Consider the following 27,816-nt stretch of genomic DNA (forward strand, 5'->3'; position numbering starts at 1 on the left):
TCATCTGCAGGGAGGGAAAAAAACACATACACACACCCTCCCACATCCACACGTCCAACTGTGCTGAGAGCTAGCTTTAAACAGCTTCACACGAAATAGAGACAAAAGGACTGTAACCTGCCAGAATGGAGGAAAACATGGATGAATCGCAAAGCCAGAAGGGTAGGACTGAAGAGCAATTTGTTCAGTTTTCTTTCATCAGATGTGCTATTCTGCCATTGTTCTGTTCATCCATCCGTCTCTGTATCATGGGGTTCCTTTGTGTGTGTTGTGGGCAGAGAGAAAGAAGACAGCATACATGTCCTGCAGAAAGCAGCAAAGCATCAGATCAGTTTGAACATTTAATTTACACATTTCGTGCCACAGTTGACATAGACCATTTTCCTCGTTAATTCTTCTCAGAGGAAATGACATGATAAGCAGTGAATTTTAATTATACCATATCATTCTTCTCAGAGGAAATGACAAGATAAGCAGTGAATTTTAATTATACCATCTATACTTCTGATTGTACCTGGGATTACACAACCCTGTTTTTCTGCGTGTTTGGATGAATGGATGCATAAATAAGCAGATTGTTGAGGATGAGAGGAGATGGCAGACACTGATGGGTCAGTGTTGTTTGGAGGCTGATGGACAGATGGATACACAGATGGATGAATGCATGTATGGATGGATGAATGAGGTGGTGGGAGTGGCGGGGGAAGAAAGGAGGAGAAGAGGGTGATAGAAGGAGGGTGCATGGGGTAAAACCTTGCAATAAAGACAAAATCGGAGGGAGGAGGGATAAGTGGCACTGTGATTGATGCTTCTATTGGGATTTTCTTTGTTAGCGTTTATTGTTGACGCTTCATGCTTGTCTGAACCCCTTTTCCTCTCTTCTCTCCCTCGCTCTCTGCATGTCTCCTTTTTTTGCTGTCTGTGTCACTCCCTACCCTTTCCCTCCATTTTCTCCATATCTCTCTATCACTGGCCATCTTACTTTATGTATTTTTTCTTCAGCCGCTCTGGCTCAGTATGTTTCAATCTGGATTTTCGGCTCTGTCAGTCTGTCTCTCTGCCTCTGTGGGTTTCTCTCTCTTGTTTTACCTGTCTGTCTTTTTCTGTCTGTCTCTCCCAAAACCTCTTTTTTGACTCATCTCTTGCTCACCTCCATCTCACCATCGACAACCACCACCCGCCCACCCCCTCGTTCATTCGCAGCCTTTTAAAAACATTTTAAATCTTACACATTCCATTAAATTACAATAAATCTTCCTCTGTGTGTTTATGCTTTAGCATATTCATGGTTTTTATTGCGCCTTCCCATATTTTTGTTGTTGCTGTCGGTGGTTAAAAATGGGCGTGTCCATGTTGTTCATCACAACTTCAGCCTGAAATATGACATAACCAATGCTGCATATAGAGATTCACAAACATAAATCATGGTGGTTTTATTTTTTAATGAAAAATTAACCATTATTTGCATGTATCACTGTATTAACATGTATTAACACTGTATCTATGGTAACACCGTTATGGACATGTCTTCTGTTGTCTGATAGGCAGATTCATGTGCTTTTTCTGGAAGGAACCTGTTTTAGCCAATCAGAAAGTGGAATGAGGAGATATGATGTTTCATGCAAACATTATTGTTCATTTCTGACACTTTCTTTCTTTCTTTAATTTTCTTCCTATCTTCTCACTTCTTCTTTTAATCCATTAAACTGTTTCCCATCCCACACCGGTCTCAGTCCATGTCTTTTTACGTTCTCGTTTAGTTTAATGGTCACAGGCCTCCCACTCTCTCATTCCCTTCTCTTCTTGTTTTAATAAATGGGATGCACACAGTTGACAAAATACAGGTGTTTGTGCAGGACAGGTGAGGAGGAAAGGTGGTATAGAGTGTGAATGTTTAAAGATGGCAGAGAAATCAAGTAATGCAGGGTTGTTGGTAAAGACAGTTCCATATGAAGTACGTGGACTTACAGTGTAATTTGTAGCTGATCAATTAATTACCAAAATATTTGTTATAATAATATGACATGATCATTACTGCCAGAATGCATGCTTTCCTATTTACTGAATCTTTCCGTTCTGGATTAGGTCTTTATAATGTAAAGCTTATTACACAAATTCTTTGCACTTTTGTTACCTGACATTGTATAAGAACTGCCTGTTACTGAACTTGGCTGTGCACATGACTATCACAGATGACTGATGGTGTGTTGCTGACTAATATTATTAATAAGATACAATTCAGTGGTGCAAAATGCAACACTGGATTTCTAAAGTGTGGTAATATTGTCTGCTGATGACTATACAGCATACTTGTTAAGTCTAGCAGTATAACCTAATTTAAAATTTATAATAAATATGAATTAAAATGTATTAAATGTTCTTTCATCAAACATAATTAAACAAAAATGTAATTACTAAAAACAAATCTTTTGCTGCACAGTAGGAGGAGTGTGTCTGGCCATCTCTGACCCTGAATTAGAAGTCTCATTCATTTCTCCCATAGACAGTGACCCATGACTCCAATAACTCATCAAATGAAAAGATTAAAAACTGTGTTAAAATATCAGGCAGTTGAAGGTACAAATTTGCATAGATACAAAGTGGTGAAGTGAAACCCACCTACTGATTGGCTCAGAATGTGTTCTAACGCTGTCATTGAACCTTCATATTTACTACTTATTTGTGCAGCCAATGTCATGCAGCTTTCTGATGGTAGGATGTGTGACAGCCAGGCTATCTTTGTTTTAATCTGGGTTCTAATAATGGAAATCCACAATTAATGGAAACATGGTCACTAAAACTCGTTATCAGTTGCAGCATCTTATATAATCAGTTCTAATGTTACTTCCTGTCACAATCCCCCAAGCAATCAAGAGGCATCATTAAAGTTTCATGTTTTCTAATACAAACTGAAAGTGTGAAAGATTTGACAGGGAACATGTGAAACGCTGAAGGGTTTGATCTGATTTTCCTGTAGCAGGTCAACCTTCCAAGGATTTACTGTAGCTCTGTTTTCAGGGATTTGTGGGGTTTAATTGGAGTTCTCAGACTGGTTGTTTGTTTGTGTGTAACTTTGGGTCCAACAGGAAATATTGGAATGTTGTTTATCTACACATCTCTAGTCCTTTATTTGGTCTCACACCCTTATGAAATAACACTGTAAGTGATAATCTGTATTTTAGGTTCAGTAAAGTTTGTTAGCTTTTTATGTGACTACAGTGCCAAAAACTGTGTGTGGGGGGGGAAGAATTCTGGGGCACAGTTCATCATTTCCCATGACAAAAGTACCTAAACAGAGCTATATTAACAAATACCAGCCTAAGAGACGTGGTCTGTGTTTTCTTGCATTTGTTTGATCTGTTCCTGTTTGATCAGTCTCTCCTTGAGTTCTGTGTTTGTCAGGTTTGAGTTTGTGGCACTCGGTTCTTTGGAAACAGTCTTTGCACATCACAACTCATCCTAATGATCCAGTTGTTAACTTTAAATTAGTCAGACAGGAATCATGAAACACATCCTGAATTCAAGTCCTGAAGCAAGCTTTGCTGGGAAAGACCCACTTGATGCTGAGTGTTTCACAGAGAAAATGTTTTGAGAAAAGCTTTAATGAACCAATGAGGCACTGATTTAGTATAAATAATCATATATAATATGTGTTAGCAGTGAAAAATGTTATTAGAGTGGAAATATTAAGGAAATAAGAAGGGTTTTATGGTGTAATATTGACTCAAAAATATGTTCTTAGCATGGAACTGGTGGTATACCAAAGGAAGTCCTATGTGGCCACTTCCTGCAGAAAAGGCAATAATTACTGTGTGAAATTAATTTGTAATGTATTATACAGTTGACAGCAACCATACAACTAAGAGTGGACCTTGTGTATGTGCCTCATGTCCATTTCATTATTATGACCACTAACGGAAAGCAACTTAATGGAGAGAGGAGTAAGTCAATACAAACTGACTTAGAGCGGCAGGCCCTCAGGGGGTGAGAGAGGAGAAGCCAGGGGGGGTACAGGAGAGGGAAAGAAGCTGAAAATGAAATCGGAGAATTTCCTAATCTTATTACCTCCCATTCACACAGGAAATGAAGACTAGATTAACACAAGGGTCATTCTGCTGTCACATGAGCTGCATTTACACATTGGACTGTCTTCAGTGGTGATTGGAAGAGATTAACCCTTCCCCTGAGTGCAATGTATTATTACTCTGCTTGTGTTTGGTTTGATGGACCAAGTCTTTGGTCCAGACATTGACAGTTTCTGGGCAGACTGCCATGAAATATCAACCCAGATATTTCACTTGTACATAAGAAATATCACAACATATCTGACAGTAGCACCTGGCAGGTGAATGGTTACAGTATGTAACCACAACATGCATGGTTTCATTCCATCTGTGGGCCCTTTTTGCATTTCATTCCCCCAAAGGTTCCCACAGTCTCTTCATTTTACTGTAATTCATAAGCCAAAAAGCCCTTTTGGTTTATGACCTTTGAGACAAATTGTTACCTTTCTACGTTAAATTCCTAAGACTCTAATAAGAAGATGGCCATGAAAGTTCCTGAACATGTTTGTCTTCATGATGAACCTTGTCACTCATAATGCTCAAAGTCCAAGTACCCTCAGATTGTGAGGGACTGTTTTATGTGAGTAGGACACGGACAACGACATGATGTCAGTGTGGAGCTGGACTTCTCGGGTGCTGGGTTTTTTAGATATTGTCTTTATTAGGTGCTAACTCTTCTTTTAATTATTCATTGGTGCACAGAGGAACCTACACTACATAATGACATCATTGTGGTTTAGTTACATTCTCTGTAGTTCAGAAATAAGTAGTTGTGTTAGATCTCTATATCTAAATATATCTACAGGATACTATATCATGACTAGTATTTGAATGTGTGGTTTCCAGGTGTGAATCATACAATCCTCCCATATCAATGTAAAGTGACAGAGCCTGTGATCACAGAGGCCTGGCAGTGTTTTCAGTTCTCACCGTTATGTGGAGCTGCTCCAGCATTAGCCTGCAGATGACATCACCACTACAGGCTGTCTCTCTGCTGATCATCCTACAGAGGGAGTGGCTCAAACGCTCCATTTACACCTTCACAAGACACAGGAATAGTGCTTTGTTTATGATTTCTATTTTGAGGGTGGATAATTTTAATGGAATATTTTGTAAAGTAATTGCTAGTTAATGGGCTAATATATTTTACTGGTGTAGTGTTGGATTGGTTGGGTTGAAGGGCTTATAAAGAGTCATTTCAGGGTCCTGTGATGCGCTAAAAAGTGTTTTTCTCTCAGCTTGAGTGCTGCTCTGAATAGTTGTCTTTTGTGAGCATGCTGGAAAAAAGTCATTACAAAATAGCAGCTTTAGGGCAAAATATTAAGCTAGAGTGTGTATTTTTGGTCCATTTGTGTTTGTATTTATAGGGGCTCAGTCTGCCATAGTCGCAGCTGGTACACTGCCAAGAGATTTTAGTGACGTAGTTTTTTCTGTTAATGACAAGTATTGTACAATTTACATTTAGCAGGCTTTCTTCTCCTTTTCTACTTATTTCAGTACAGAATTCAATTTTTCTTTTGAGAGACACTTAAAATCCTCTTTGTGATGCATTAATGGACACATACATAAATCAGAGTTTTAAGAATTGGCACTGTTTAATACAAGAATGAACCAACTAATTGTGATCAGTCACAAAACAAAAAGTGCAATATAATTACAATATGGACCTTTTCACATTACATTGAAATTAACAGCTATAATTCTTACATTTATAAATCAGCAGGGTAAATAAATAGAATGTTTTAACGACTCTAAATTTAACCTCAGTTCAGAGTATTTTATTGTGGAAGGTAAATTTGAGCAGTAGATTACTTCTCCCACAGTACATCCTCTCACACTATCAGCTGATCAATTATTATAATGATTTCTCCAGTTTATGGCCTGCCTGGTCACCATCTGTCTGAAAGACATCCATCATTGGAATAGGATTGGTCTTGCTGGGGCTTCCTCCTCCCCATTTCTTTCTTTCTTCTTATTTATTTATTTATTTATTGCTGTTTGTTCAGTATCCTCTTTCATGAAAGATGGTTACGGGGTACCATAACTTTTGATATGTTTACACAGATTTGTTCATGTATATATCACAGTTTCTGATGTTTACTGTACATTGACAAGTGAAAAATGACCACATTGTCCTGTATCTTTGCTCTGCCATGGTGAGGGGTGTGAGCTGGGGATTGTGAGTAGAGGATGGTTTATCTCCTCTTTGACAGGCTGGCGAATACTCAGGATGCTTCCAGGATTCTTACATCACAATGGTTTGTTCATGGACATAAAGTTGTACTATAAAAGTGCAGAAAGCCTTGCAGATGGCACATCTGTACATAGTTTATAAATCAAAGGCCTTTTCTAATCAATACTTTTTCACTGTTATTAGCACAGAATGAGTAGTGTTTGTATACTGCACTGAAGGATCGATTGCTGAGTTACCGGCGTGCTTGTCCCTAACTGTGGTTTTGTTTGTTGGTGATCATCAACTTATTCATTCAGTCAGCACGTCTGTGCTGATCTGCACCTACTGCAGGTAAACGCAGGTGAAGAGTATCCAGAACAGCAAACTATAGCTAGATAAACAATGCAATCCTTTCTTAGAGATTCACACACACACACACACACATACCGCTGTTTGATAGACAATCAGGTCAGACAGCACTGTCCAAATTGCTGCCTAATGAGCAACAAATCTCACTGTGCAAGTATGAATGCATTTTACAACTGAAAAGCTAGAAAAGAACACTGTGTGTGTCTTTGTGTGAACTCTAAACAGGAAACACACAATGATCACAAACAACTAAAGTCTGGAACTAATGGTTATTTTCTTCGTTCATTAATCTGCTCATCATTTTTTTCCAGACTAATTGATTTGTCAGAAGATTTTTTTTTTGTCAGACTCACAGCTCAAAACCCAAAAATAATCATTATAATGCCATGTACAACAACAAAAGGTTTGGCATGTTTACTGTGATCGAAAAAGACTACAACAACAATTAAATTATCAAAATCCTTAGAATTTATTTTTCTGTTGATTGACTAATTGATTAATGGGCTAATCATTGCAGTTCCTCAAGCAAAATGTTTAGTCTTCTTATTTTGTAAAAGTTTGTGCTATGAATGTCTCAAGGAAATGAGCATCCAATAGAATCATTGACTTGAATGTACCGTGTAAATCATCACATACTTGCCTTTTAGATCTGGATGGGACTGTGAGTGATGCAGTGATGCTGTCCTGGTGGTAGCAGTATTAGATTAAAGGTTAGGTTAGAAATCAGCATGAACCATGAAACCCCTGACAAAATCTAAAGTTAATTTGGACAGTTATGATACTGAACTTTCAAGATGCCGGTTGAATAACAATCTCACTTTAAGTTGAATGGCATCTGCAATGAAATCGAAGAAAGGAATGTACACAGCAAAATTTTGGAAATAGGACATTCTCACATTAATACATAACAAAACCAAACTTAATAAATAAATGTACAATATATAACAGATCTCAGTAATTTCAAATACAGGTGTCCATTTTATGTTCATTTCACTGTAACACACTATGTTTAACTGTAACAGTTTGACTTAGTGTCAAACAGACATTTTATCTTAAAAGATATAAGTCTGAAATGAATGGACAAATACAACAAACATATTGGTTAGTCTACATAAGAAAAGAAATGAAAATAAATAAATGTTGTCATTTATTGTTAACAATATTTTAATAAATATACATTTGTTTATTTTATGTTTATTAAATATTTTCTTGCATATGTTTACAACATACAGTACAAGCTTACAATATATGTTTGTCATAAATTATGAAGAACTGAACTTTGTATCAAAATATGCATTCATTTATTTATTGTACAAATACTTTTAAAAATATGACTGTTAATTTAAACATTATGTATCATAGAAACCCAAACAAGAAATCACATAATAAAATGCCTTTCAATAAGCAAATATGTGTGAATTAAACAGTAAAACATAAACAACATATTGATATCCAGATTCAGTTAGGGAATTCTGTCTGTCACTCTACATATAACCACTGTTTTAAACAGTACCATACTCATTAAAATTACTGTGTACATCTCTAAACAAGCACTACAGTGATGGTGATCAGCAGCCTTACAAATCCTACATATTATATATATTACAGTACTTTTTTGAAATTGGACAGAAAATTGATGATTAGTGTTATATCATATCAGAAACACAGAAACAGCCACTCACAGGATACACAGAGGCGATTCTGTCTGCATTTTGCATGTCCCGGTTTTTACCAGGTCACTGGGTCTTTCCTGCATTTAAAGCCCAAATATGGAAATATGGCAAGGATTAGAACATGGCTGAAATTCAGGACGCATACTCACAAACACACACACACACACACACACACACACACACACACACAGCATCAGAAACACAACTGTGCAGTCATACACATGCAGATATTTGCAGATGTATGAAAATATTTAGACGTAAGACACAGTATAAACCCCCACACAGAAACACTTTCACACATACTCCTAACACATTTAAATCATATCACAATATCACACTCCTCCTCCATGCGCCTGTCCATCTGCCTCAGAACTGATGCACTAATACGGCCTGAAGGTTTTTTTTTTCTATATGTGGAGAAATGGGGGCCAAACGAACATGACTGAACTCAGGTATGTACAAAGAACAACAGTGAGCGTGAAGCTCATGAGCAATGAATCTTTTATTAAATGGAGTCAGTCATTGCAAAATGGTACCTCCCTACTGGGTATAGCAGCCATTTTTGTTCCTCCGTTCCTGGATTGTATATTGTCGAGAAGCATTGAAACTGCACATTGATCGTTTCCACAAACTAAGAATAATGAAAATAAGAACAGACTTTGTGTTTATGCAGATCGATGATGTGTGTGAGTGTTCTTTTGAGTGGGTGCATTTGTTGCTGCGTGTGTGAAAATGTGCATTAGTGTGATTGTAACACTGGCAGAGCTGCGCTGTTTCCATGACAACGCTACAGGCAAAGTGGGTCAGCAGGCTCTTGCCACACCCCTGTTGGCATAGCAACAAGGCTGGTCAATTAAACCTCAGTAGCACAATGACTCACACATGCACACACAGACAAATAAACCCCTTTCTGAGAAGAGGGAGGTGAGGAGAGAAGGAATGTGGGTGTGTTTCTCTTTATCTTTGACACGCTATTTGCCTATGTCTGTCTGTAGGAGTCAGTGTGTGCATACTCTGTGTGTGTGTGGCTAATATGGAGGGGAAAAAAGGAGAGTTCTGAATTGAATTCTGCCAATATTTTTATAATATTCGTGTATAATATTATTGTATAGCCAGTAGCGAGGTATAGTATAACTGGTTGCTCTAGATTAGATGCACAGGACATGGTTTGAATACTTATACTGTTATTTTCATTGGCTTTATTGCCTCATTCCTCTGATAAGTGCCCAACCGGTGTGAATTAAACAGCCTAGAGAGTTGTAGGAAAGTTTCTTTTTCTAATTCTACACTTTAAGCTAATCTACATTCATCCTGGATGTACTGGTCACTGAGACCAGTGTATTGATTTTCTCACCTGTCTCCTTTGTACGTGCATGGTGTGAAAGTAAGCTCCTCATAAGCAGAGGGATGTGTTGACTACGTCTATGACCCTGCTTTCTCTTAAACCTCATCTTGGATCAGAGGCAGAAAATAGATGGATGAATTAATAAGCTCACAATTAATGAAGACACTTTGAGCAACACTTTTAATCTCACCACTCTCAGCAGAGTTATGTTTCATAGGAAAAGGCAAAAACCCTGGTGCTTGTGTCAGTGCTTTACATCATCCTCTGGGGTGTTCATACATTACTAGAAACTTGTTTTCATTGATGCTTTTAGATATAACCATGACTGCTCTTGGTTGTTTCACTTATTTTATAGAAGGCCCCCTTCACATTTCTGAATAATATGAATTGTCCATATGAACATTCTGTCAGCTGTTGTAATCATCATGTTGTCTATGTTAAGGATATTGTCAGCATTACACTTCTCTCTGTGTTTGTTTAGGCTGTAAGGAGTGCTGTGAGCGATGTGTGGGCAGTCTGCCCTGGGCCTCGCTCATCGCTACAGTTCTCCTCTATATGGGCGTGGCCTTATTCTGTGGGTGTGGCCATGAGGCTTTAAGTGGCACCGTCGCCATCCTCCAGAACTACTTTGAAGTCATCAGAGCCCCTGGACAAACACTGGATGTGTTTACCATGTGAGTGACTTGTTTTTACCTTCATTTCTCACAAAAATGAAAGGAACCTTGTTTTAGCATGATAACCATAAATTGCAAGAAATTACCAAAAAGGTTTTTTTTCCCCAAGCAGCAAAGTCTCTGTAGTTCAATGTGCTGCACTGCAACGTTCAGACACTTGAAGTTTGTTCAAGATAATCCATCACAGTGGAGAAGTCATCACATTTAGAATCACAGGACAGACTGTACATTTTGAGCTGCATTACCTCTAAGTTTCCAGCATTATTCAACACTTTAGTAATTACTGTTGCAGCCTTTCAGGGTATAAGTGGAGTTTCGGTCTTTCTAATAAATACACAACTAGTGTCTATTTGGCAGCTAGTGTCATGGCCAACACAGTAGTCTACTAATGAAGGTTAATCTTTTCTGGTCACTAAGTTTATAAATGTATATTAGGCTAAATTTTATCTTAAAACAACACTGACATCCCCATTATTGCACTGACAGAATTGTTATTGGTCACTGCAATTATTCCTCTTCTCTTCCACATTGGCTGGAAAGATGCCAGTTTCAGTATTTCTTTCAGAGACACTTAGTGTACATCAAGGACTAGACCATATATAGCAAATACTTAGTTAAATTTGGCAGACTGCTGCTGTAAGAGGGGTTTTCAGTGAATCTAAGTAGTGATGTAGCTTCTGCTAAAAGAAGCTGTCCACCAAAGCAAAGGTGTAGTTTTAGGGCAGAAATGTCCAATATTAGAGCAAACCTGTGCACATTACCATCAGAGTGAAGTCATATTAGATCATTCCGATGTGCTTGACTGAGTGAAAGGGAGGGGGTGATCTAAATCACATGTTATGTGCAAATGTCATATTTGCTCCCAGACACAGAGGATGAGCTCGCTGTCAGTCAGTGCGCTGACAATGGGCTGTCATAGTGGCTGACTTTGGTAAAGTTGGAAAGATATTCACAGATTTGAAGTTTATATATCAATAAGTCATAAGCAAAATGTTGCTAAAATACAAACAACACCTATTTTGCTTTATAACAAAATGTGAAAAACTTGAAATGGTGTGAAAACCTTCAGAATCCACTGTATATGTTGTGCTTGACCTCTGCCTTCTACAGTCAGGGCTTTTACAGACAGAAGTATGGCTGTGCCATGGGGTCACTGGTGTCCCCTGTTGTGACCAGCCTAATGACAGGTTCTTTTCACCGTTGATGCACTGAATAAAAAGACTGATCAGGTTCTCCCAAAACTGACATCACATCTATTCAGCATAGTCCACAGTAACTCGATCACTGTACATATGGTCATATGAGATTGTACAGAAAAAATGTGAACCTCTCCTTCGATGCCTCCGTTTTGTCAATAGTGAAGCAAAAACAACAGTTCACAAGCTGATTTAGCATATTTTGTCAGAAAGCATATGTCATGTGTGTACTGTATGTCCAGTGGTTTCAGGAAATATTAAGACCTTTTCACATTTTGCACACTTTATTGTGTTGGAGATTTGATTTTAAAAGGACAAAATTGACATTATTCCCAACAATCCACATTCACTCCATCATGATAAAGTGAAAACATGTCTTTGAAGTTTGTTTGTGCTTGAAATGTGTCTATAACATTATTGGAGTCCACCTGTGGAAATTCTACAAACTGAATTGATTGTGCATAGTTTAAAAAGACACACACCTTCATATATGAGGTTCCACAATTCACATGGCATGTCATGACAAGAACCAGGTTATAAAGTCCAAGGAAATCATTGTGAACCTCTGTGAGTGCAGAGACCTGAAACAGGGGTGACGGTTCAGCCTGTCAATGACCAGTGGCATAAATCCAAGACAACACTGGAGTGGCTTCTGGACCAGTCGCTGACCATCACTGAGGGGCCAAGACTAAAGCCCCAACACACATCTGTGGACAAATCTGAAGTTGCTAGTTCAGAGTCACTTGTCCCCAATTTGATGAGCTTGAGGCTTCTACAAAGTACTGAATTAAAGGTCTGAATGCTTTTGTAAATGAAAGAATTCGGGTTTTGATTTTTTGTTAAATTTGCAAGCTCTTTAAAAAATATGTTCTTACTTTATAATTATGGGTTGCTGAATGTAGATTGATAGGCAACAGTGGCAGTTTTATCCATTTAAAACTATTCAAAATGTGCAAAAAGTGAAGGGGTCAATGTTCAAAAGACACTGTACACTGCAAAAAATACATCTTGAATCATCATTTAGCAAGTCTTATTGTGGATGCTTATTTCAGAATTTAACATAAACAAAGCCCGCCTACAACACCAAAATAAGACTAAAACTGAGATCATGACTCTATAGATTAATTCACATCTCCTGACCCAGTTCATAATACCAGGTACATGTGGAAGTCCACTTCTCTGTCACAATAAGTTTTTTCCACATAATTGAGACAAATATCATAATTAGGAAAAACTCCACCATACTGAGAAGCTGTTCTTATTTCTTTGTTTGTTTGTAAGTAATGGAAACAGGCATTACAAACACAAAGCACAATGAGTTGTTTGTTCTGGGATAAGAGGAAATAAATCTGACAAATGCAAAAGTGAGTGTCTCACTGTATACATTTTACACTTATCATGAACTGAAAATCCCCCCCCATCCCAGACCCCAGCTCATCCTCCAACTGACTTGTTTTTGGCATTCCTACATAGTCATTTAGCTGAAGATGCGTATTAGATCTACAAATAACACTTCAAGATGCAGTCGAGCATGGAAATAAATGCTCATTAATCACTGACACTGTGGGCGTGGGTGTGTTCTCTCCACAGTATTGACATACTGAAGTACATCATCTATGGCCTTGCAGCTGGATTCTTTGTGTTTGGAGTGCTGTTGCTGGTGGAGGGCTTTTTCACCACTGGAGCTATTAGAGATCTCTATGGAGAGTTCAAGATCACCGCATGTGGACGCTGCCTGACTGCATTCGTAAGCAAACTTCACTGTTGAACTGTGGGCATGTTTCTTCATAATCATCAACCTGAACACTGTATCTGCATATACTGTCCTTCTGCTGTGAGCACTTCACTAGAGCACCATATATATCTTCATCCACCACTAAAATCAGTCCTCAACAAATGTACTGCTTGTACAAATGTCACGTTTGCTAAAAACCACATTGCCCAGTTGTTTTAGCAGCAGCTGTGGATCAAACCTGCACAGTGCTCAGGAGGAATTCTTAACGTGTCTGGTATGAATTGCTCTCCCGTACTCATTCCACAGTCTCTCTGTTTGATTAAGGCCCAGGCTCTAAATGGGTCACTCCAGTGAAGCCATTTGGTATTAGATTTACTTTGATGTTTAGGGTCATTGTCCTGCTGCATCACTCAGCTTCAACTTCAGTTGGTGGACAACCAACCTCACATTATCCTGAAAGAGTCCTTGATAAACCTGGTATTTCTGCAAAGCAGCCCCACGTCATGATGCTCCCTGATGCTTTCACAATGGTATGAAGTGACCTTTTTTATGCCATAGTGCTGCTTGTTCTCCACAAACAATTCCACCTTAGTTTCATCAGTCCACAAAACATTTTGCCAGTAGTGCTGTGCAGTGTTAAGCAGCTCTTTGGCACAGGTCAGGTCTGCGGTGTTTGGGAAAGCTGCAGCTTCCTCTGCGGTGTCCTGCCATGGACTGTGCACCGTGATGTGTGTGTGGCCAACTCAAATAGAGATGAAGCGGCTCCAGTGATTCCTTTAAACCTTTAGCTGGGCGTCCACTAACAACATTAAGTCTTCTCCACTTATAGACAGCTTGTCCAGCTGTGCCCCGATGAGAGGACTTTGTCACCCTTTCCAGCTTTATGCAAATCAACATTGATCCTGGGTTTTCTGAGATCTGTGTTCACACCAGCAGGTGCTTCTTGTGAACAGCAAACTCAAAATGTTTGAGAGTTTTTTTTAAGTCAGAGTAGGTCAAGCACACACCTCCAGTCTGGTTTCAGTGACTGGACTCCAGGTTTGCTCCAGCTGATGTCCTCAGCTACTCATCCTGACCTACATTTAATGTTTGGGTGATGTAGTCACTATGGACAAGTATAACAATCATTTCTCTGACTGTGTTGGATGTAAATGTAACTTAGCTAGAGATCTGATCATATTTTAAGGCAAATTTATAGATAAATACAAGTAAAATAAAGAATTCAAACAATTCAATGGTGCACTTACATTTTCTTGCCACTGTACGTTATTGATATTAATAATATATATTACTTATTTAAAAGCTGAATCTAAATAATGATTATATTTTATTGTTATGTAAAAGAATCCACACAAGGTTAAACTCAGTCATGGTTCAGTCAGTTAGTTTACATTTTAAAGTCTTTCTACTCTACTCTACTGTGTAATATATCACAAAGTAATGATGCTAAACCGGTTTGGCACTGCCAGCTGAAGCAGAACAAACATGGATGAGAGTGTTTATGAGTAATAGATACTGTTTTGCAACAAAACAGAGACTGGTCTATCTCATTATATGAGGCTAAGAGATCTTTGTGCACTTATTCCCTGATGTGATATACTGTGTATTTCTCATTGCAAATTCCATCTGACTGTGACGTCTTGTCTGTTAGTCACTTCAGATTCATGTGGAGGAGGGAGGCAGAGAAAGAGATGAGGCATTGTCCACCTCTGCTCAGGCAAATTTTACTGCACATTTGTAGTTCTTTGAGCAGTGGAGAAGGAAGGCTTGTCAATGCAGAATATACTGCCTGTGTCACTTCTCATCTCTTGTCTGTGTGCTTGCAGCTGATGTTCCTGGCCTACCTATTCTTTCTGGTGTGGCTTGGTGTGACAGCATTCACCAGCCTGCCAGTCTTCATGTTCTTCAACATTTGGTCCATGTGTCAGAACAGCAGTTTGGTGGTGGGAACCAACCTTTGCCTGGACCTGCGTCAGTTTGGTACGTGCCATGGCAGCATCAAATATTACTGGTGGATATATGCATGGATGTGGCATATCAACCCGTTATCATATTACTGTTCTCATTAAAATAGTAAGTCAACCATCTCTGCATTGTCTTGTGCAATATACCTACACTATGTTGCCCAAGTCTACAAATCCAGTAGTAGGTAAAAGTCAGATAAAAGAGAAGCACAGTCTTATATGAGCTCCAGCTTTTAAGGTGTAGTCAGGTTATACCTTCATAGTCCTCTCACTTCAGTTCAAAACTGACAGGACAGAGAAAAGGGTCTTCATTTTTTATTTCCTGAGTTCAAGTTTGGTGACCTTTGGCCTGCTTTTTACAAAGTTAATTTGGCCACTGTGCTGCTCTGGCCTTAGAAGAACTGCTTCCCATATTGATCCTGTACCGGATTTCTTTCAGACCACAGCTAGAAGTCATGCATTTTTTTAAAAAACATCTCCCTTTGGAACTGATCATCATCATCCACAGAAACTGTCAAACAGCTTCTGCACACACTCTATCCTTGTATCTTTTGATGTTGAAATTGTGTCAGTGGGCCAGTGAAGTGAACTGAAATACAGGACCTCATAATCCCACACACCCAGCATTCTCATGCTGTGTGCATCCTCCCACTTAGTGCAGGGGACTCACCAAAAGACCAAACTGGCAAACACAATGGAAGAACCTGTGTGTGCAACAGGACTGCCACATTGCCAGTAGAAAGCCCACAGTGTACCATGTGGTGTAAGGACAATATACAGTGTGCAGCCCAGAATCAGATAGTCTGTGTGAGCGACCTCAGAATGCTTTAAAAATAGATTTTTATTAGTAGGTAAATATATTTTTGTATTAGTAGTTCAGTTCCATTACAACTTCTGTGTCCCATCATTGCCTTAAAATGTATACTGGGCAGAACCAAACTTTCCCTCTCCAGCAGTTAAACACACATGAAAGCAACAACACAAAAAGAAAGGAGAAACACCATGCACACATAAAGCAGGAACAGGAGTATCAACAATAACCTAGCAAACACACACACACACACACACATATGGCATCCTAGCCTTCCACTAGCTAATTCTGTAACTGGTCACAGTCAGTCACTGTCCATTCAAGTGGTTAAGATGATGTCCAGTCCATTTTGGTGCATTATGTTTATCATACTGGAGGCTACGAAATCTTAATGAATTTGTGATTGTTGTTATGTATGGTGAGTGTTGGCCTTTCAAGAGGCAGTGTGTCCTCTGTATTTCTCCATACGCATCCTCCACTGTGGGTATGTCCTTGGAGATCCAGTGTTTAGGAATCACTTTCCTTGCTATATACAACAATATTCTAACCTGTTTAACACTGTGTGTATTTGCCATATTGTCCACATCAGAAGCCAGTATACGGTGAGTGGGAGATATCACTGAGCTATATCCAATTATCTTCATGAATTTGTCATTTACTTTTCTGTATGGCAATTTATTAGTGGTTTAATGACTGACCCCAGCCTGTAACTCTACATATTAGTAGGTGCACAGTAGACAGAAGATCTGTGGACTGAACATGTGTTTGTCTCAGTTGTGTTAATCCACACATGTGAGCTAAAAGTTAGACATGAGCACTAGGAAAATGTCAGTATGAAAGTGATTGAACAACAGTTTCAGTTACTCTGCAGTTACTGCTGAGGTGTCCTTGGCAATGATGTGTTGTTTAGCATGTGCATCTGCATAACCTCAATACCAGGAACTATGTTGTGTGCAAATATGTTCAGGTTGTGGTCAAACCACTATAAAAACCACAAAACAGAGTCAAATAAAAAATGTTTCAGTCCAGTATCATGAAAAATGTCTTAGTGGTTTTTGACAGGACAGGTTCAAACTTCAGCAACACGTTTTCCACAGCTTAGAATTTGGTGTTTAGCAAGGATTTCTGCAGGACTCTGGACCAACATTTTCAACAGTGAAACCTGCTAACAGCAGTGTGCAGGTTATGAGAACCATGTCCAAAAGAGAACTTAAAAGAATTTTTAAAAACTCTGAAAATGAACAATAGCAGCCTATTCGGACAAGATAAAAATAAAACCAAATAAATAAGCATCCATCATAAGCCCACAATAATTCTCAGTGTAGAATTTACAGAAGAGATTTTCACAGTACCTACATTTCAAAATAATTCTTCTTATTAGAGATTTTATTGATGCCTCACATCTACATTTAATAGAATTTTAATTAAATAAGCACTGGGTCCATTGCACATTTAGCACTTGCACAGTAGAGACATCAGGCTGCTCAGTGTCCCAGAATTCTTTTGCAAATGAGAAGACATGGTTAAATTCTTTACCTACTTCTAACACCATATTAAGCCATTTCTTAAAGACACATTGATTCTAGTTACACAGTGTATTTCAATCACATATTGTTATGATTATGTATTATTTTACATAATGCAGTCTCAGCTGTGTCCACCATGTTGTTCTCCAGGATGCCCACATAAAAGCTAAAGACAAATCAAGATGTATTTTGTAGCATCCCTGGCAGCACTGCCACCTACCAGCCAACGTCCTTATGAACATTTCTTATGGGGACACATAGGAAATTTCATAAAAAGAAAATCCCTGGCACATAAGGCTTTGGATTCAAGTTTGTGATCATTTTGAGGTCAGTTTGAGTTGTGTTTTTGTATTCCCACCAGCAGCATACTGGTCAGTTCCCAGTGGTCAACAGAACAGACCAGTGAAGAGTTAATATCAGTCAAATTAAATCTGATCAATAATGGTTCAAGGCTGAGGGTAAGTGATGACCAGAGCTTCTTCTGTTCAGTCATCAGCCTTCTTGCCACCGATGGATGTGACAGGGGAACAGTCTGTGTTGATGATGTATTTTTGTTTATTTGTTTTTTTTTAAGGAGCGGTGACCATCTCTGAGGAGAAGAAGGTGTGTACAGGAACTGAGAAGTTCTTCAAGATGTGTGAATCTAATGAGGTAAGAGAAAACACAGAAAGATGGAAGGAGCAACATGACTGGTGCTTTTTGTAGTAAACTTGAAGTGATATATATATAAAAAGTGGCAAAATTAAAATTTAATTTTAGTCACAAATGACAGTTGAATGATTTGTGTTGCAGCTGGACTTGACCTTCCATCTGTTTGTGTGCGCATTGGCAGGAGCAGGCGCTGCTGTCATCGCCATGGTGAGAACCAATGTTTTCATGTCTGACTGACCTTAGGGCTCGAGTACAGTAAATGGTACTGTTTGGGATTAACTTTCCAGCACGAATGAAATAGACACATGGGCAAAAGTGATTAGTATTTTACTGCATATGTTTTTTTAACCAGAATCTTCTGGCTTTGAGGGGTTTGTGCATGTTTTGTTGTTATAAGTGCAAATAATAGAAGTGCATTTTCAAACCTACCTAGAGGGAGACAGAGAAAGAGAAGCAGAGAGAGAGAGCGAGAGGGCAAGGAGTACAGTAAATCCACTCTTGAGTCTGCAGTAATACAGACAGTGAGTCACCAAGCCGTTCAAATATCTGAGGTGTGGAGAGGATCGGTTCTGGCAGCTGTCCCTGTAAACTCTGAATGCTTTCAGCAGGTATTTGCTAACCTGGGCCCATGCTGTTACATGTTATCGCTCTCTCCTGTCCACCACCAGTGTGAAAAGCAAAACATTAACACACATCCGTCCATTTTCTGTTCTGCTCACTTCTGCTCAGAGTCACAGGGAGTTGGAGTCTATCCCAGAAACACTCTCCACCTCCCCCACAGTTCTCTTTCACAGAAACAAAAAATCCGAAACCTTTAAACACACAACAATCTCAGCACTATGAGAGATGCCTAATTTTAAAACATACACTAAAAGTGACAAGTCTGATGTATTTCTGCTTTATAGCAGCTGGTATGGAAGGCGTTTCTCCTGCTAGTCAAGCCTTAAAATATACAGTACCTTAAATGGAGAAATATGAAGAATCCCTGTCACCATGTATGGTTTTAGGTTGCAACTCCATTTCTGTGAGTTGATTAAGCCTCTACAATGAGAAGCAGTAGTGAATATCTCAAACACTCAAAAGGAAAAACAAAATGAGTTATTTGGCCACTAGGGGGCACCAGAGTTCAACAAGCTAACAGGTCCAGCGTCTACACAGACAGCTGCAGTTGTCTCAGACCTACTGCACATTTACCAGCATCTTCTCCATCAAGATCAAAGCTCCTTGTTTTCTTAAGCCTTGTTCAAATTACATATATCACAGTAATTATTTGTTGGTTCTGATAAAAGAGACAAAGTTGATTTATTTTATTTCAATTTATTTTATAACATACAATAACACAACCATTTTGGCTGTTCCTGAAGGAAATCTCTGTTTAATGTTGAGCAGGTAGTGTGCAATGGATTTCTGGAGCTCTTTCGTGCCAAACAGCTCCCTGCTGTTGTCAAAATCAACTCCACCAGAGCACTGAGCATGAACCAAAACAGTAGCAGCAAAGGCCTTCAGCTGGAAGTGAACAAGGGATGATGGAAGGATATATGCCTGAATTATTTTTGAGTGTGCTGTTGATGCAAAGTATTGTCGCACAGTGCACTGCACACAGGAAATGTAGGTGGTGGTGAGATGGGTACTGAAGTACCCAAGTACTTTATCTTGGGACAAAACATTTAGCTTTCTCTTTATGAAGTTTAGCAGTCACTTCATGGTCTCGGGTGTTAATTGGGTTGTTTATTGAATCATTTCCTGCTGGGTCAAAACTGTGATATTCTTTCTGTATTAGCAGCAAAAATCTTTGTGCTATGGCCATTTGTGCATAATAAATACTGAATACTGTAAATAGTATGTAGTATGAAAGCCGTATTTGAGATTCCGCAGCAGCCGGTACACTGAGGTTTATTCAGTTTTGGTACTCTGTCCAAGCTCTACCTGTCTGACTAAGGGACCATATAGACTAAATGTGTCAGAATGCTCAAATTAAACTAGTGGTTTGTTGTTTGGTTTGCTTTATGTGTACTTATTAACCTCGACTCTTTCTCTCACCCCTCAGGTTCATTTCCTGATGGCTCTAGCTGCTAACTGGGGCTACCTGAAGGATGCCAGCCGGATGCAGAAGTACGAGGACATCAAGTCGAAGGAGGAGCAGGAGCTGCATGACATCCACTCTACACGCTCCAAAGAACGCCTCAATGCCTACACATAAACGCATGCTTACAAGAAACGACACACGCACACACATACCTGTCAGACACACACAAGGAGATACATGCACACACACACACACAAACACACACACACACACACACACACACACACACACACACAGGGCCTGAAACAAGCCCAAGGAGAGACACATGCAGTATATACATGAGCGAATAAACAATACAGACATACATTCAAACACACAAAGACAAGAGTAGACAGAAATGAGATGCTAACAATGATGAATGCATAAACACCATCATCCTCATGTCCGCAGCAGATCAGCGGCTCAGGTGGTCTATGCTAACACTTTAGCATCCACTATGCTGGTTTGCTCCTTAATGTAGATACTTTTGTTCCTGACATGTGAATTTACTGTAGCTTTAACTTCAAAGTGAAAATTGAATCCAGACTAATACTTTCCTCCTCCTCCTCATCAGGAGGTGGTGCTGGCAATGGCACAGTGTGCACCACTACAATGAACTGATGAGGAGCTAATTGTGTGATTAGTCAAATAAATTTGTTCCAATAATTGAACATTAGCTTTAAGGAGTTGATGATATTTTCTTATGAAAACTTCTTAATATAAGATTTTCCAGGACTGCTCTGTGCCATTCCTAGGCACGCCGTCCCCTTTATCCTCAACACCCAAAAAAATCTACTTCTCAATGTGTGAATGTGCATGGCAGTCAACTGCAAATGGCCTAAAAGAAAGAAACAAAAACAAAACCACCGCAAGCGGCAGAACTGCTGTTAGCTGCTAGCATGACCCACTCACACCAGCAATCTACAGCAGGCACGCGGATGAGTCTGGTGTCTATGAGCTCATCATTTAACACAGTGGCTGTTCAACAGGACACTGTCACTGTAACCCCAACAGCCTCAGTACTTGCAGCACACACAGCACACATGATTCACCTACATGTTCTCACACACACTCACACATTGATGTGGCTGAATGGTCAGTGTTGTGCAGGCAGTGTTGTATGGTGGTGTCATGCTGTGTTGTGTCGTTTCGCCACTCTATGATGACTGGTATTGCAGAGAAGTGTAGTCCCTGAGGAGATGTGTACCTCCTAGGCACAAATGGGAAGCTTTGCTAACGTTTCCTGCCCTCCCCTCTCTTTTCCCTCCTTTCTCCTCCGACACCACCCTTCCTCCTTCCCCCCACTCATCCTGAGCCTAGTTGCATTAGTTGTTCCACACGTTGTTGTTACACATACATACAGCACAGTGGGGTTGGGTTTTCAAAATGAAATACAGTTAAGTGAGTTTAATAGCAAATGTAATAACAATATTAACTGCTAACCTGCTAAAATATGCACATGACTTATGTCATAAGTAAATCCAAATTCTCATAATATTGCTGCTTTATTTGTATTGTATATGAAATGCCAGACTCTTGGTATCAGAGTCAGAGCACTTCATATGGCAGTGGGGATTTCCAAAAGGCCGTGTAAAACAACTGGTGAAACAAGGCTCTGTGTCCTTCCTCTTTCATCTCCACTTTGTATAAACTGGTGATTTTTCCTCAGAAACAGCACATCTGAGCAGCACAAAGTCTTTTTATCGTGTGTCTTAGTCTCATCAGTTTTTTTTATATCAGTATTATTTATGTGTAATTTAAGAATGGGGGGGGGGTAATTTAATATGGGCAAGTGTTGGATATGGGTTATATCACTTTCATGTTTCCATGTAATGAATTGTGTATTTTAGTGGTTCTGCACACACACCCACACACACACGTACACACACAAACGCACATCTTGAGAGTATCAATGATTTCATTTTGTCGGCATGTTTTTTCTTTCAACAAGCCCTAATGTGAGCAAAATATTTTTGTAAGCTGAATTTCACTGATACTAATGTTCAACTTGTCACTGGGTGGCTGGTTGGTATCATTATTTTCAGTTAGAGTAGAAGTCTTTAAAGATTTAGGATTCAATTTTTAGCATCATTTGAAGGCTTTGGCTGAGTTTGTAAGGTGTTTACAATGGATGGTTGTGATGCAGTGCTGGGAACACTGAATTATAAATTTAAGAAAAACTAGAATTACCACTTCGCACGTGTATGCCTCCACCAACCAGTCAAATTCACGGGAATGGACAGATATGAGGTCATTGACCTTGGACTCTGACCTTTAACCACCAAAATTGAATCAATCTATCCTTGTTTTGCCAAATTTGAAGAAATTCCCTAAAAGTGCTCCTGAGATATTATGTTCACAAGAACGTTGCGAGCATGAGGTCACAGTGACCTTTGATCTTTGACCACCAAAATCTAATCAGCTCATCCTTTAGTCCACATGGACTGAGATATTATGTTCATGAGAATCATATAGATAGACAGCCCCTAACATAATGCCTCCGGCCAGGAGTGCTGCTGGCACGTAAGCATAAAAAAAGTTCTGTAGGTGCTAATGAAACCAGGTAAAATGAGATGAAACTCAGCCTAAGTAACTGCAGGGATTGATACCAATGGAGGCATGTTATTGAGAATGAAGTCCAACATCACTGATTTGAGAATGGATTTACAACAATTTACTGTACAGGATAGGTTTGTAGTTTTAAAGACTGTTCAACTCACAGTTCATCTACTGAGTTTCATCTGCTTATGTTTGCGATGCTGTCAGCAGCACTGTCTGGATGCAACTTTGCAATATTTTCATCATTTTTCATTTAATCTGCACAGATTGGATTTTAAATATTTTCATGATGGAGTCCAATTCTAAGCATAGTCAAGTTTTAATGTTTTTAAGAGAACTGATTTAACCTAGAGAAATGATGCCAAAAATCAGGATAATGTTGATCCCAGTAGAAGAATGTTGTTCTTATACAGTGTTTAAAAGGAGATTTGAAATTTGATCCAGTTAAACTGTAGGGCTGTTATGTTTGTATTATCTGTTAGGTAGTGTTGAACCATCCATTAGAGTAAGATAACTGTGACGTCCTGGTTCTAGCTGTGAAGGAAAGCGATGACTCTCTATCGGCCAGTAGAGATGACTGAGAGGGAATTCAGTTTGTCTTCAGAACGCGTATTGTCCTGATGATGTGACGGTGGTGACAGTGGTGATGACACTGGTGTTACTTGATGAGACTATCAGCACACGCACACGCTCACACACACACACACACACACACACACACACACACACACACACCTCCACCACCGCCATCATTCTGAGCCATAATTCTTTGCTCTTCTACTTTTCACCAATATCATTTCACTATTTAATTATCAACTTTTAATCTCTGAAACTGTTTAAATGTGAACTCATTTAATTTGAAAAAATGAATTTGTTTTCCTTTTGTTGTGGGCAGTATTAAGCACTGTACCTACATTAACGCTGTATAAAGATATACATATACTGTATGTGAAACAGTTGAGGTGAGCAGCCAGGAGAAGGATTTCCTGTTGCTGGCAGAGTCTGGAGGAGCTGGTTCACACCCAGTGTCCTGAGCTTCTACTTTCTACAAGAGCTGCATTTACACACACATAAATAATGGGAGCTTTCTTGAATGAGAAGAAATTATGTAAAAATAAATGTGTGCCACGGATTGTCAGGTTTTGAGATTCTGCAAGATGTTTTTTACATGGTAATGGATATCTTGACTAAAGGTAGTAACTAGAATTACAGCCTCATGGTTTTATGCCTCTGTCAGCCAAGCAAATTCACAAGAATGAGACCTAGTTCTTTGACCTTTGACCAGCAAAATCTACTCAGTTAATCCTTGAGTCCAAGTGAATGTTTATACCAGCTTTGAAGGAATCCCCTCAAGGCATTCACTAGAACGGGGTGGACAGATGGACAACCTGAAAGCATACTGCCTCCGGCCACGGCTACGCTGGCTCAGAGGCATAAAAACATTTAAATATTTTAAAGTAATGTTTTAGCAGTGTTTGGCAATAATGTAGACTATACAATATGTTATTTGTGGTAAATAAAGTGAAATGTCCAAAAACATCAGCATAGTACTTCAAGAGGCAGAAATGTTCGCAAGATGGCACCTCAGGCACTGACCATATCAGAGCAGTGTCATATGAAGGCTGTGACCACATGGATCTCATAGTTGGCTGTTTGATTTTAATATTAGTCAAAGAGAACCTGTGAGGTTTCACATGTATACAGAGGATACAACCATGTGAACAAAACATGCAATAACATCTTTAGTGGCTGATTTTTCATAGAGGCATTAAAGCTATGCTTGCCTGGGATTTTCTCACAAACCATACATAATCTAATTTCTTCCAAGGCTGTATAGGTAAAACAGAGTTTTGATCTGTTTCTTTGTGTTGTGTAAATGCAGCTGAATAAAAAGAAGTGTCAACCATCAGTGTCAGTGAAGGGAGACTCCATCAGACTCGTGTCCTGTTCAGGTGCATCTCAGCTGCATACAGTACAGTCAGTATTTTTAAGGGTCTAGTTTTACAGTAACAGTATTCGACCATTTCATTGCCTGACAATGGATGTCTTGTCAGTGTTTTTAACCTCAGATAAAAGGGAAAAAAATTGTTTTTGTGCACTTATTGACCATTGTGAGCTCTCTCTCTTATTCTTGGTGTGTAAGTGCATTGAGATCCCCATTGTGGGACCTGTGTATAGTCTTGCAGCATTGGTTATAACCTGAAGAAATAATGATGAAAATGAATGAATTCATAATAATGAAGATAATCTTATACTAGGTTAAAAAAACAAACAAAAAAAACAGTAATTCTAGTTGTTGTTTGTGGCATGGTTATGCATTCAATGGTCATAATTTTAATGATTAAAACAAAACAAACAAAAAAATATAATTCTTTCCCACTGGCGCTGTTCTGCTGCTTTTGTTTCATTTTCCATTTTTCAGTGTGCAGTATTGCGGTTCTTCTTGCTAATGGTGTTGCTAAGCTAACTTGCTTTCTCAGTTGTTTATCACCAGAGCAATATATTGTAGCAGTTTGACAAAATCAAGATGTAAACAAGAAATCCATTCCCGTAAATTTCTGGCATAAAAGTGCATGAATCTATGATTGCAAGTCTTAAGTGATATGATCATGGTGTTATTTATTGTTTATCCTAATAAAGCGGATTTGCGGTGTAATGTATTGCTCTGGCCACCCATTATCCTGCTCCCACCTCTGCTCACATCCTCTTCCTCTCCCTGGGAGTTTAGGCTACATTCACACCACAGCTCCTGGTGTCCACTAAAAGCCTAAATAATAAATTAAGCTACTTCTAAAGCAAATATAGAGAGAATCACAAGAGGAATGACACCTGCGTCTAGACTGCTACACTCAGTGAATGCTGATACTTTGACTCAGAGGGATGCTGGAAACTAACACTGGCTGATATCAGTTTCCTTTTGAAATTCATCTCCACTTAGGAATATGGCAAAATAAACTTGAAAATATTCAGTTTTTCATTTGTGTGAAGCATCAAAGTCTTTGAACTGAAGCCAAATCACATAAAAACTAAGATTCCCTATTTAGGCAGCCATGAACAGATCTGTCTGCTGTTTTAATCAGAAAGGGGATGTGAGCTGCTTGCTCTCCATTTGTCTCCTCATTTATTCTCTAAGTTACATCTCCTTGTAAAGATGAATATGTGTATTGACATAATCCTGCGTCCTTCTTGTTTACCCACTGACCATGCTGAACGTGGACTCATGTTGCCATTCCATGATCCTGCCCACACGCATTTGTGACAGGAGTCAGGAAACCGTGTCTGCATGGTAAAGCATGAATTTCAATAACATGAAATGTCATTTCTAACCTTCTGTGAGAAAGATTAGATCTTTTTCTGATGAAACCTCAGCTCTGTATGGCAGGATGTAAAATCAGATCCTCTGTGCCTGAACAGATTCAGCTCTCGTCCATCATGAACTGAACCATGGATCTAAAAGCTGATGATGTTGGTCGGTGACCTTAAACTGATCATCATGTTTCAGATCCATATGCATTATGTCAGGTTGGACATTTTGGACGTTGGGAGTAGTTGTTTTTTTTTATGTTTGTCCATAATATTGGAGACTTTCTGTAATTCATTCTGGTTGCTTAGTAGCAGGCTTTATCTGATTCACTCCTCCACTTTTGTACATATCTGTGCCAACAGCTTGAGCAGACAGTGGCTTTTTTATTTGTAAAGACATAAATTGCTTGCATATATAAATAAAACAAAATAATACACTTGTGTACTTGTTACTAAGGGAACATTCTGAGTTTGTCTTCATTTCACAGCTTTTAGAGCTGTCTAAAAGGCTTCTTCATACATCACTTTGAACATTTTATAAATGTCTGTTATTGCAGAAACAATGTATGTATCATATTGCACTCATTAAATTGTTTCACCAAAATACGTATCTAGTACAGCGTGAAAGCACAGAGCACTGTCCATTTTGGTAGCTGTCAATTCAGGCAACATCACATTTTTAAATGTTTTCAGACAACAGCGGAGGTTGATGAATAAGCTAAACTGGTCTTGACATTCACAGACATTACAGTACTGTAAGTACATAAAATTCTTTGTTGGTTTTAGACTGTGTGCATAACATACAAAATTACCAATGTTGCCCTTTAAAAATTATTTTAAATATGTACATGTAGTTAGATTTTAAGAAGCACTGGTAAAGGTCCACATAAGCTGTGTGTTTACAGACTGTCAGCCCTTTACAGAGACTCAGAATTATCCCCTAATGCTGCAACAGATGCCAAAGTACAAGGTAGTTTGGTTTGATGCCTCCTTTACAGTCTAACACTGTCAAAGTGCAGAGATGTACTATATGGAAAAACAGATTATTAAAAAAAAACGTGTGCTTGGAAACAGTGGTTTGTATCTGTAAACTGAATTTTGCAGGCTTGTACATTTAGGTTTTTGGCTGCAAACTCCATTCTGCAGGTTTATGCTTTTAGTTTTTACAAACTTATTTTCACAAGCAGTGATGGGAACCTATGCGAGCACATGTACGCAAGCTTACAAATTTTTTGACACATTTACTACATGGTCAAGTTTGTAAGCAGAGCTTTGTAAAATAATCATATGGTCCATAATAGAAGAGAGCAGTATGTTCAACATATGACCAGCCAGCATCTTTGGAGCCGCTACAGCCCACTTAGCTGTGTTGTTCTGTCAATTACGTGAGAGTTGACAGCTGCTAAGAGCTTGGTAAGACCTACAGCCCAGCCTCATAATATCCTGAAAAGATCAGGTACAATACAAATTAAATATTTATTAAAAGGGCATTTTTCTACACCTCTGAATGCTTCTAGAATCAGGCATGCATTCACTAGGAAAACAGCCAGAAAACATTCTTAGACACATCGTACTCAAACCAGTTCTCTGGGAGAACAGGAAGACACAACTCAGTAAATTGATTAATACTTACCTTATTTATTCAACAGGCATACTTTGACTAGAACGAAAGCAAATGTAATTGATCTGTTAATGTTGTGTATTTGAA

General features: G+C 38.9%; 1 protein-coding gene across 1 annotated transcript; it reads left to right on the top strand.

Annotated features, from left to right (window-relative positions):
* Window positions 1-26,569, top strand: LOC109975009 (neuronal membrane glycoprotein M6-a-like). Its single transcript, XM_020625514.1, has 7 exons — window positions 1-162; window positions 10,106-10,298; window positions 13,085-13,241; window positions 15,056-15,209; window positions 18,105-18,181; window positions 18,323-18,388; window positions 20,229-26,569. The coding sequence occupies exons 1-7, from the start codon at window positions 126-128 to the stop codon at window positions 20,379-20,381; spliced, it is 837 nt and encodes a 278-aa protein (XP_020481170.1). The 5' UTR covers window positions 1-125; the 3' UTR covers window positions 20,382-26,569.
* The last annotated feature ends 1,247 nt before the right edge of the window (window positions 26,570-27,816 follow it).

The sequence above is a fragment of the Monopterus albus genome, unplaced genomic scaffold, assembly GCF_001952655.1.
Source record: "Monopterus albus unplaced genomic scaffold, M_albus_1.0 scaffold356.1, whole genome shotgun sequence".
Taxonomy (NCBI): Eukaryota; Metazoa; Chordata; class Actinopteri; order Synbranchiformes; family Synbranchidae; genus Monopterus; species Monopterus albus.

Excerpts from the sequence above, each read along its gene's own strand:
- LOC109975009 (XM_020625514.1), top strand. The coding sequence starts at position 126 with ATGGAGGAAAACATGGATGAATCGCAAAGCCAGAAGG. Across the intron at positions 163-10,105 it reads TGAATCGCAAAGCCAGAAGG|GCTGTAAGGAGTGCTGTGAG; the intron begins GTAGGACTGAAG and ends GTGTTTGTTTAG. Across the intron at positions 18,389-20,228 it reads GCGCTGCTGTCATCGCCATG|GTTCATTTCCTGATGGCTCT; the intron begins GTGAGAACCAAT and ends CTCACCCCTCAG.